General features: G+C 40.3%; 1 protein-coding gene across 2 annotated transcripts in view; it reads right to left on the bottom strand.

Annotated features, from left to right (window-relative positions):
• Positions 1-4926: 4926 nt before the first annotated feature.
• The window catches only part of slc66a2 (solute carrier family 66 member 2), a 29910-nt gene continuing 22439 nt past the window's right edge, over positions 4927-12397 (bottom strand). For both annotated transcript variants that reach the window (XM_029513789.1, XM_029513790.1), the window contains one exon: positions 4927-6382. In XM_029513789.1, coding sequence (XP_029369649.1) covers positions 6172-6382 — 211 coding nt within the window. In that variant the 3' untranslated portion in view covers positions 4927-6171. The remainder of the gene's footprint in view (positions 6383-12397) is intronic.

Here is a 12397-nt window from a genome sequence, read left to right as displayed (position 1 = left end):
ATCACATCTCAAGGTCTTTAACAGGTAAGACTCAGGGGTTTGTCATGAATTTGGCTCAGCTGTGATCACGACCCCTCAAGAAAAACAAGACCCAGAGGAAATAAAAGCCATGAGATGCTTTTCAGAGTTGCGGATAACACAGATGACTGTCTCTTAACTAAAGATTTTTTTAGCGTGGTTGTTGCTCTTCTTGATCTATTTGTTCATCTCAACTGGAGAGCAACTGCCAAAATTGTTATGAAATCTGGTTTGGCTATTTGTGTGCACTTATTCAGTTATTCAGGATTGATGGAAGATTAATATTAAGCATTTTGGTGACCTGTTGCAGTCATACATGATGTGTCAAACTGCAATTTTTTGGAAACGATATGGAAATGAATCATGATCTTTAATGTTAAAGAACAGGTTGCATGGCGTTATAAGTGTAAGAAATGGGATCTGAAGTATGTTGAGGGCTGAGAGAAATCTGCTTTAAACAAGTCAGTCAGACACTTACAGAAGATAATTGTCATCAGAGAGGCTGAAGGATTTTAGTAAATATTATGCACCCAGCTTAGGGCATGGAAATGATGGGCCTGAAATGCTTAATCCTAAACTCTTTCAAGGTGCTGCAAATGATGTCCACATTCTTGCATGGTTTCCCCATATAATTGCAAATACAGAGCTTCATTTTTCTTTGGCTTGAGGACCTTGTACTTTGAAGTGACACATTAATTCCCCCAAAATCGTTCAAGTTGAAACCAATCAACGCATGTAAGTGCTTGAGAGTGCAAATTAGACTGAGATATTTTATGTGCCACAAAGATTGTAGGTATGCGTTTAGTCTGCCAACTCTGAATCGCAGTCACCGTATTAATTGAATCATTAAAAAGCATGAAAATATCACACAGAACACTGTTAAAACCATTATATCTACACTATATGAAATTATTGTTTTGATGAGGAGTGGATGTTGCAGTGGGACATCATCTGAATAGAAACCCAATTTAAATGGATTTGTGCTTTGCCTCATGAATCCATAGCCTGAGGAACAGCTTCTTTTGAAAAATGTAATAAAGATTATAATGAACACAGTCCCACATGGAGAAGCTTTGATTTAACAATTTATTATACACAAGGACTTTCTCTACTTTGGAAGACAGTGCAGGCTGTACTGCAACATTTAGAACATTTTAAATTGGTCTGACTCTGGCTTCGTGTAGCCCCCCCCCACCCCCCCCATGTGCTATTAAAAATACATATGTTATTGCTGGAGCCATGTTGTTTCAGAGCTCTGTAAAAACTGACAAGTGCTTCACTGAAGGGTTCGGCCAAGACCAATAATGTGAACAACGTCCCCATTCTTGTGACCTTCACCACTTCATCACTACCGCTTTTAGACTGTGGAGCCATGAACAACGGAGTATTTTGAAGGTTTTGTTGGACAAATTCTCCCGCGCCAACTGTCATAGTGCATAGCTGCTAGAGTAGGTGTACTTCATGCAGCTATAGTTCCCACCTGTCATCGTGAACATCCATCTGACACAAGGCAACAATTATAGTTACCTTTTTTGTTACCACACAGATGTAAGTTCAATATTCACTCTCCTTTAAATGCTTTTGGCCTCCTGAAATCAGTCTTGGTCTTTTGTAGTGAAATATACGCCATGTTCATCTGCTAGTTGCTTATTTTCTGTAGATACAACAATGGGGGGCTCCAGAAAGTGCATACTTAAGGAAAAGCAAAGAAATTGTTGTCTGTGGTCTTTTTCAGAAATTAGCACGCGCTATTTATATGTCTACGGCTACACTGCAATGTTTTCATCTTCTCACAGTGTTTAAAACACCTGAAAACGAACATTGTATGTTCATGCAAGCAAGGAACAGCAGAAGTAGTTGTGGCAATAAATTACAAATCTAAACTGCTCAACAGCTGCTACTGAAGACAAAATTGTCAGTAACGTCTGTTTTTCTTGTTTTCACCCTTGGGGGTCAAGGCTCACAGGACCAATCGGTGAGTGGCCGCAGGTGGCTACATTTTTATTTCCAAGGATTTCAGTCTTTTGCCAGTTCAGCCGCAATGTAATCCTGGAGAAAAACTAAAACAGTGTCAGCAGCTTTTCTAAAAATCTGCTCAAGGGGCTGAGGGGGCTGCATTCGCTCCGAGTGTGAGCTGGGATTGGCTCCAGCAGCCCCGCGACCCGAAAATGGATAAATGCTAGAAGACGAATGAATGAACTACTAAAAAGTAATTCTCGTGTAGATATATTTTTGTAAGTGGTAATGTAAAATACCCTGCAGCTAGCAATCTGCTGTATTTCCTGGACACCACTTGATGTGAATTTTTTCTGCTTCTTATAATTAATGGATTTTTAGATTTACACCCAGGAACCTAAATAGATAGTATTTCCTTTTCCATACATGGAAACCTTCACTTGTAACATAAAAGTAAGATGTATATAAATGTAAAAAAAGCATTTATTAGCAGCTGTGTTGGCTGACTGATAAATGTTAGTTCATGTTCCTGTATTAGAGAAGTGGGTTACGCCAAATAGTAAACTGATATGGTCGGATAGATAAATAATACTCAACACAGCCGACTGCGAATTTAGCTGATAATTCTGATATTACAACAAATATAAATTGGAGCCACTTTAGATTTCCAAGCTCGGACATTTGATTAGCATTTTGGAAGTAAAGTGACAGAGTTTAACCTGTTAACAAATGAAGGGGTCATTTTATCTTAGATAAGTGTTCCAGTGACAGCTCTGCCATCCCATCTGGTTTGAAGCAGCAATCCACTTTGAAGGCTTGGGGCGATAACTCTACGGAACCAGCACAAGGTTCCGCAGGATTTGCATAAGTCTGTGCCACACATTTATCCTGCAGGAAATAGTCCATCATATTTCCAGGCCCCAATTTAGGCATTTTAACTTTCTGACTCCTGATGTTAACTTCAAATCCGAAACATATTTCTTTCAGCAAGGGAACATGTGTTTTGTTTATCTATATATATATATTTATCACACAGTGGATTGGGCCTTCATAGTTTGTTATGTAAATATTATTTTATGTTTTTCGGCAGATAAACACAGTAAAAGAACTTGAATTAACAAATAAGCAAAGCCAATGCACAAATGTTATTCTGGCCTAATCTATAAGAAACAGGGATGTCTTGGTCTAATCAAATTTTGAAAGACTTCAAAGGGGAACATTATGAATCTGGATTTGCATTTAGAAAATTTCTTTTCAAAAACCCCTTTTTACCCCTTTTTGGCTGGTAAATCAATTATTTGTTTAGCGTCTCCTCTGTGAACAAGGAGCTTAATTTGAAATTATGCCTCAAATGGCAAATAAACAAAACCCAAAGAGGGACCATGGCTGGTGGTCTTATGCTTCCTTTGACAGCTGATGTCTGATGGGAATATCACAGTATGCCTGTACAACTGACACACATCAAACAGAACATGATTCACAAGTGTCTGTGCTCTTTATTGGGTGACACTGCCATATTTCTTTCTTTCGGAGATGGGCTCGCATTTACATGGAAAACACAAACAATCAGAGTCAATGTACAACAAATATCATAAAAAATATCCTTGTATTGACTTGTGGGAAGATACTTTCACATGAGTAAATACATGAAGCAAATGATACAAAACAAAGTAGGAAAAAAATGAAAATCAGGTACTTGAAAGGAAACAGTTTAACAAAGTGGAACTCTGCTGTCATTTTCACAACACAACAAAACAAGTCAGGTATCACACATTACCATGTAATACCGATATAAACATTTAAAGATAGTAAAAAACAAAACAAAAAACAATATAAATAACTGACTGAATAGGTGTAACAACAAAAAGTGACTCCACCACTAATCCATCAGGTCTGTTTTTAAAATTTGAGAGATGAAAAGGGAAATATTCATTGAAAACTTTAACCATGCCCCAGAGGAACAAAATGGAATTTTCCATTTTTTGAGCCTTAGAAGACGAGGACAGAATCAGGTCTGCACAGTTCACTGACGGGCTGATAGTCACACACACACTGGTTTGGCATTTCTTCTCTTCCCGCAGAGAAACATCAGGAATAACAAAGAAAGTTTGGACTGTGACTGCCTCCTCCTCTCAACAGGAAATGAATTTTCTTATGACAAAATGGGGACGACCTGCCGACACAAACGCACTGTGAAGTCACTGGTATCCATGCCATGAGCATGAGTTTGCAATGTGAATGAATAACTGGCCAGTCAATGTTAGCATGATGGTTTCAAACTCTCAGTCTGTAAAGTGAATCTGTTTTAAAGGTGAAGTCTTCATCACAACTTTGGCCTTATTTGGTCAATTCCATTGGCAACTTAGAGACAAATAAGAGACCACAGGGACACTTTTGTTGCTGCATTCCAGGACTCAGCAATGACTCATTACGAAAAACAATGCCACTTCTCGTCTGACTATAATTCCAGGTAGGTAAATGGACAAAAACAAAAAACACTTTGTCAGACAGAATTTGAACAGTTAATTCATCTACCACCTAATAAAAACATACACATGTCCTCAAAGTGGTGACAAAACAGCCAAGAAGCTAGCTGCCAACTCTGACCATTAATTTAAAACAAAATCCTGTATAAACTCAACTCAGTCGATTCAGCAATGACTCCGTTTATAAGTCTGTCTGATATATCTTGTTACTGAACTGGTACAAAAGTGCAACACAACAAAGGAGGCCAACTTTCTGAGTTTCCCAGTCTGCAAACATGACAAATAAGGAAGTTTATAACCTATCTAAGTCACTTCCATGATGATCCTCTGGTGTAAATGCTGTTTTCATTCTAAAGGCATGTTCATACTGAACATGAGTTTTATCTTCCTCTTGGGATATTTTACTTCTTTATTCACCCGAAGCAGACATTATACGGACAGTACAGACATTAGCTGTAGGTAGCTAACAGTTTACACGCAAGTGTGTATGTGCGGAGTGTGTCTGTGTTGTGTTTGTGTATCAGCTCATACTCTGTTCTCAGCAGAGAGATTTTTTTTTTTTTTGCCACTTACTTCTGAAGTGGAAGCCCATTGCAGAGCCCCGGTTTGGCTTAAATGACTTTTTTAACTTATAAGTCACTCTCGTCCCAGAGTAAATTCACCTTCACGTGCTTCACTGGCTGTCTCGTGTAAGGTTCACAGATCAGATTTACTTACAAAACATCATCAGCAGCTTCAGTATAAAAATGTTGGTGTTTTGGAAAACCCAACCAGATGATGATGATGATGATGATGATGACGATGATGTAACATGTTATTTTCTAGGAATCGTCACCTTTGCTTCCAGCAGCACTGGCCTAAGACTAAAGCCTGCTCTCTTGTCTTTGACGCAGTTCTCATGTCTCTTTTAGTTTGAAGGCCACTAATGTTCATGACACTGTTTTGGGAACTTCTTTTGGTAAAATTCGCCCGCCTGTAGTTTCTTACAGTTTAATCCCACAAGGATAGAGCCTGTGTGTCACAGCACATGGTGCCCATCTGTCCAACAAGTGGTAGACTGACCAGCATTTCTCCACTTCATTGGGGAAAATAACTAAATAAGAAATGCCATTTTCTACATTCAATAGTATTGTATATCAAGACTTTTTTTTCTAAGGTTGATTAATATATTTAAATTGCTGGTAACGCAGCAAACTATGTTTGAAAGTGTGTGCTTTAAGGCAGAGGGTCCATGCAACAATCATCATGTGTGGACTTAGGAAAAAACTGGTCCACGTTTCCTTGAGCACGGATATCACTGCATACATCTGCAGTTTCTAGATACGAAATATTCATGTATGTGCATAATACTCTCCACATGCACAGGCGATTCAAGGATATAATCTTTGTGAAGTCTGCATTCCACGATGCAAGCATACCGTCGCTTTCGCTTTAAGAAGTCAGTAGGATAATAAATAAAACAGTAAGGTCAAGTTTGTGTGTAAGAAGTGTCCTTCAGGTATCACTGCAGGCACTGACATCACCAAGTGTTTGTGTATGTTCATGTCTTATTTATGGGTATGTATGTATCTTCATGTATACTCAATAATGGCAGTGAGCAGCCTGCATCATCTCACGGTGCTTTGGTACTCATGTAAGTTTACACATATCCGCAGCTCCTCCCATCTTATCTGCTCGGTCTGAGTGTCCTTGAAGAGCTTGCAAGAGGATTTCAGAGGGCTTTGGCACTGGTGGTGTGGGAGACAGTGTGTGAAACGGGTTTCTGTGGGTAGCGGCTGTAGTAGTAAACCTGGAACAGGATGGCGACGTCGACGAAGACCTGCAGCAGGCCGCATGTCCAGAACTGCATGGGAGCCTCGGTGAGCAGGAAGTAACCAGTTTTAAAGGTGTCGCCACTCGTCCACATCAGCACCATCTTGATACTGAGAGGAAAGTGTGAGAGATGAGATGATGAATAAACAAGATGTGAAAATAACTTTTTCTCATTCATAACAATTTTACTGGGGGTTATATTTGCAGCTTTATAGACATTTAGATTTTTTTGATGCAAGAATTAATGCAAGAATTATGGCCCAAAGTGGAAACACTTTGGGTCATAATTCTACTTCACTATGTCACTATGTCACCTTTCATGCTCCGTCTCCATTTCGTCCCTTGGGTGTCTTAATCAAGCACTGCCGCTACTGTCTCCGGTTGGTACAAACACCAAGCCAAAGTCATACAAGTCTAAATTTAGAGATTGGTGCAATGAATAAAATTCGAAGACTTTGTTTTACTCAAGAAAATGGTTGATTATTGTTTTCATGAACACTGTATCTATTAACAGAATTACTTTGTTGTTTCTTGAAATGAAAAGAGATCACAGATTTTTTTTAACAGATATATTGAAATAACTTTTTTTTTTTACCAAGCCAATAAAACATGTACATATGTACATGTGTGTGTACATGTACATGTACATATAAGTATTTTCTTATGATGGTATTTTGCATTAATTTTGCATTAAAATCTCTAACAAAACAGTCACTGGATCTTAGACACATTTCCACCAGGTTTTCTGCTCTAAATTCAATTTAGTCACCAACAGTGGTGGTTAATGACAGTGTGACAAGGGGTCAGAGAAATGCAATATCAGTTCAGGCGAGAAAGGAATTGGAAATTTGCCACAATAACAGGTAAGGGAAATTGAAATAATGAAACTTCTCAGGTTGGAGGCTTCTCATCAACTCTACATCCTGTGGCACATTTTAACAATAAAACTCATGACTGTTGCTGGCACACACTGAGGTGGCTGTTTATAGGATGGCCCATGAGACAATTCAGAGGGAGAACATCACAGTGGCATGAAAGATTTTTGTTATAGAAGTGATTGGAGGAAAGTTTCTTAAAGTTTGTGACCTGTACCCAGATAAGCGGATGAAGATGGATGGAAGTGTCTTAAAGCGAAGTCTTTGTCCCCTTGCCGACACTAAAAAGTAGTGCTAACTCAACTAATGAGGTAGAAAAGGAAGTCAAACAAGAAAGGAGGCACAATGGGAAGATAATGAAGCCTCGAGGTCCAGAAACACAATTAAATATATGTCAAAAATAGACACTGACAGTGTATTGCGGCACACTGATGATTATGGGGACTTTCTATTCATGTTTCTGTTAGTATCAAGGCATCAACTTTTGCAATGCTCACTGCTGCTGGACGTTTTTTCCCCTCACAAAATGTTTTGCTTGAACCATGGATATACATAGGCAACGGTGACAAGTGAAAAACTGGGCCAGCACTGTTTCTACAATGTCCTGTTTAAACACACACAAACAGCTTTTCAGAAGTGCCCACAACAATACCAACACATGCTGAGACATTTGAAGTCTTTTCACTCAAGCGTGTCAGTTTGATTGGTCAGCATCTTTTTTGCCGCTGCTGCCAAATGCTGCTCACAGTGAGAACTGGTATGTTTCTTAATGCATGTTACAATGTGCACATTCTTGCATGCTTTCTTTGTTTATATGTAAATTGTCCACGCTGCCTTCATGTGGCACATGAATGGCTCACAAGATCGCTGAGATTCTCTGAGTTGTCTACGGCACTCTCCATTCACATGAATGCATCTATCTGCAGCTGTATCAACTTGGGGGAGGAGATATAAGTAGCGAGCTCCCACTGGAAAAAAAACAAAACAACGAAAAACACTGCCAATATGAGCCGAAGGAAACGTAGCAGCATCTGGAAGCACCTTTCTGGGGATGACAGGAAAGGTGGAGCACGATGCAATATTTACCAGAAAAGCATCTCATTCAAGTCCGGGTAAACAAACCATTTACACCACCATATGAAAACTCAACACCTGACAGTTACAGTATTGGATGTAAGAAAAGAACGGACTGACTCTGGCACTAATGAGATTGACATCTCTGTCACTGAAACTCCCTCTACTTTCACAGATTTAACTAGTTCTGCCTCCACCTCATGTAGAGTGAGAGGCCAGATCATATTATTCCATCTACAGCACCAGCATCACCCAACACCATTATTATTATTACATTTCAGAATGAGTCCCACCAATAGAGTATATATTGATAAGTTTGAAATGTTTTGACCCAAATCGTAACTCATAAGTGCTACCGCTGATTATTTCCTTGATAAAAATTCATTGCCTCTGGTTGACTTCTAATAAATAAATAAATATAGATATTACACTGAGCCAGTCTTCTGCTGGAAGACTGCTGGACATTGCCAATTCACATGGCCTTGGATTTACTGGTTTTAGGCCACCGGACTTGTTCTCTCCCGCAGCTGTCACCACCACCAACCCCATGAAGGCCCCGAAGCACCGATGACCACTGGATAGCGCTCTGGAGACGGCGAATGCAGGCGAGGCAAGAGGGGAAGGCACCATGCAAGGCTAACAGCACGCACTAGCTGACCACTGGTACCCGGCCTCTTGCTAGCTGACGTGCGGTTTCTGAAAAACAAACTCCATGACTTCATCACTGCGTGAGAGACGACTCATCCTGACGCTGATTTCATCACTGCGTGAGAGACGACTCATCCTGACGCTGATTTCATCACTGCGTGAGAGACGACTCATCCTGACACTGATTTCATCACAGCTGGAGAGTTCAACCAGTGCCATCTGCAGACTGTATTCCCCCAATATTATCAACATGGGGACATTCCTACCCATGATAAGAACACACTGGGCCAAACTCCGCACAAAAAGGCCCCTGGGAACAGAACCCGCAACCTTCTTCTTGTGGGGCAACCACTATGCCGCCTTGCTGCCATGTTCAAAACACGATCTAACATTGCACTCATGTCATCATCAGTCAAAAGTGTAATCTCATAACAGGGACGTAAACTTTAATCCATGACAGGGTGAAATTGCCTACTATGCAGAAATTCAGAGGTGAATTTTATCACGTGTAACGACTCCCTTGTGGATCATCTGCCACAATTAATATGTCCAAAAACAAAGCTTTGGTTCCTGCAGCGGGTGAAACATGCTGCTACAATGAAAACGGTAGCAGAATGAGTCTGTGTTTGCAGGTTCACTGCTTTTCTATAAGCCTCTTAAACCATGCAAAAAAAGGGATGAGAGGTAACCTCGTCCCACCCCTAAAGAACTCCACTGTAGCGCCAAATGCCTGGTTTTTAGCCCATAAGAAGCCAAAAGCTTTGCAGCTGAATCTTCTCTATTCGAGGCGCCATCAGCTTTACAGCCTTTTCATTTGTAAATCTTGCCATTTCCCTATTATCACACTCCTAAAAAAAAATGAAAATAAAAAATGGTCTTCTTTCCCCATTTTCATTTCTCACTTTTTGCCAGCTCTTCCTGCAGCCTCTCTAAATGTCCCTTCTAGCTTCCTTTTTTTTCCCACAGCACACTTTCCCCAATACTTCTCAGACTATCCATATCCATTCATCTTCTCACCACCTCCTCTTCTCTATACCTGTTTGCTTCTGCGCTCCCCCTGCCTGACATCCTCACACTCCTCGCTCTCTCTCAGTAAGGAGCTTGTTAGCTCTGTGGAAGGAGACCCGTCCTCCTCTCCTCCTCCACATTCCTCAGTGGCTGCTGTCTGAGCTATGACAATGTGTACCTGCAGGCAATGATGAGAGAGGCAGAGTTTGTGTTTGATCAATTCATCTGCTGGTTCCCTAATAAGAGGTAACTCAGGGAGGACTGGAGGACAGGGCATGAACATGTCTGGCTACTTATATGTCACCTTCGAGACGTATATACAGAGGAAGGGAGGGAGAAAGCAAACTATGCCCCAGGGACAGATAATGGTGGTGGAGATGTAAAGCTCAACTGGACATTCAATGACCCAGTGAATGTCAAGGCACAGACTGGTTGATGCTAGCTATTTATATACACTTTCCCCATTCACTAGTACACTGTGTTAGTTTAATAGCTATAACAAATCTGACCCAGTGACACAGAAGCTGTTCAGCTCCTTCGGATTAATGGCTCCTGAGCTAAATCCTAAAATCCACATTTGTGGCAGCTTAATGCCTTTGGTGTATTAATATTTCATTTAATAAGGAGTTACTTTCACATATGTAGTCATATCTTACCAAACACACTTTGTGAAATCTGCAGTCTATGGCTATTCATCTTTATCTTATCGTCTCACTCCAGCTGTCGAGCTGTTTAGCGAATGTGTCTCTGTGGGGTTCTGCTGCGATTCTGCTCAATTCTTAACTACTTTGATAAGGCGCTGAGCACAGGGTGGACTTAAAGGAGAGTCCACCACTCAATCATCACACAGCTGCTAAGAAGCTTTGACGGTGGGAGGTATAATGAGGGGTGAGGTTAGTAAAGTGAGAGGAGAATTTGCAAGGGATAAGAATCATCTCTCCCCAACATTAAAGCCAACAAAATTTTTAAACTATTCAACCCGATGTTCTCCATTGGCTGCCTCAGTAAGTACAAACTCATGCTCTGGGTGTTTTCGTGCCTATTTACTACGGTACTCAGCCCATATGAGCCACTATGCTGCCTTGCACAAAGGCTTGAACAGGGCCCTTCTGGCTGTTCAGGGCCCCTCGACTCAAAATGCCAGGCAAAATGCCTGAGCAGATATGGCGAACAGAATCACTCAATCATTCCTTTCAACCATTTCTAAAAACACATTTTAGCCCTTTATGCCTGCTTTTAAACTGCTGTTCAAAAGTTTGGGATCTGGTTCTTGTTTTCCATGGAAACACATATGACATTGCTCTGAAAAGGAATAATAACAAATGAACGTGACCTGCTGACATTGTCAGAGTTGGAAATAATGAATGTTTTCTTCAAACTTTGCATTCACAAAAAATACATTCTTCAGCATTCTAGCTCTTAATTTTTCAAGGTGATCTGATGCGATTTCACCATGTGCTTCTGAGAGCATCTCCCACAAGATGGATTGGCCTGACGTCGTCTTCCTCTGTACCATACATCTGCTCCCACAACAGCTCAATAAGGTTCAGATCCAGAGGCCGTGCTGGCAACTTCATTACAGTCAGAATTCTGGCTGAGTTATTTTTTAAATATTTCTGAAACATTTCTGAGGTATGTTCTCAGCCATTATCCTGCTATAGCATGAAGTCAGCCCCAATTTGTTAATTGCATGGAAATGTTTGTGAATTCTGCAAGTGATACCAAACTTTTGTGCAGTAATGTAGGTGGGCCAATTTATCAAGGTTTACCCAAACAGCTCAAGTGTGGACTGTCACTTGGAACCAAACAGGTGAGATAGTGGGAGCACACCACAGCTCTACTCACATTCAGGTTTTCATTCCAACACTGGAAAACTTTGTATCAGGGACACGGAAACGAATGAAAGTCATTTAGTGTATAGATAATGTAAGATATCAAATGTGTGATGTGATGTTCATCCAATCAATGTAATTGTGTAGCCAAAAGGAACATTGGACCTGAATTACACCAATCTTTTTACTGTAGCCACTATGAGCAGGAGAAACTATTTCAGAACTCTTTCAGTGTACATTTGGGGACAAGTGTATCATTTTAAGAAAGACTAAAAAAAAAAAAAAAAAATCAAATGTAAAATTGGGAATGACTGGTACCATTACATTCAAGCCTATAGATGGTCTGGGCTGCAAGACCATTTATTATTTTGTGGACAAAGCACTTCAGTTGTACCTTGTTTTCCAAAAAGTAACCTAATATATTTTTTAAGATTCCATTTTTAGCACCAACATTTTTTAATGAGCCTATTGCACTTAATCTCCAAGTCTTTTTTTGGACATGGCTATCTCTGCACAATGATGTTAAATTTGTTTTGTTGGTGGGAAACCCCCCTCACAAAAACAACACACAAAAACACACAAAACAAGACTTTGCTCTCATCCCTGAATCTCAACAGGATTTCCCCCCTGAAGTAATGAACGGATTGGATTTTGCATCCACCACAAGAAAGAGAAGCAAGCCCCTGAT

The sequence above is a fragment of the Echeneis naucrates genome, chromosome 11, assembly GCF_900963305.1.
Source record: "Echeneis naucrates chromosome 11, fEcheNa1.1, whole genome shotgun sequence".
Classification (NCBI taxonomy): Eukaryota; Metazoa; Chordata; class Actinopteri; order Carangiformes; family Echeneidae; genus Echeneis; species Echeneis naucrates.
Note: the sequence above shows the minus strand (reverse complement) of the source record. Positions and strands in the feature narration are given on the sequence as shown.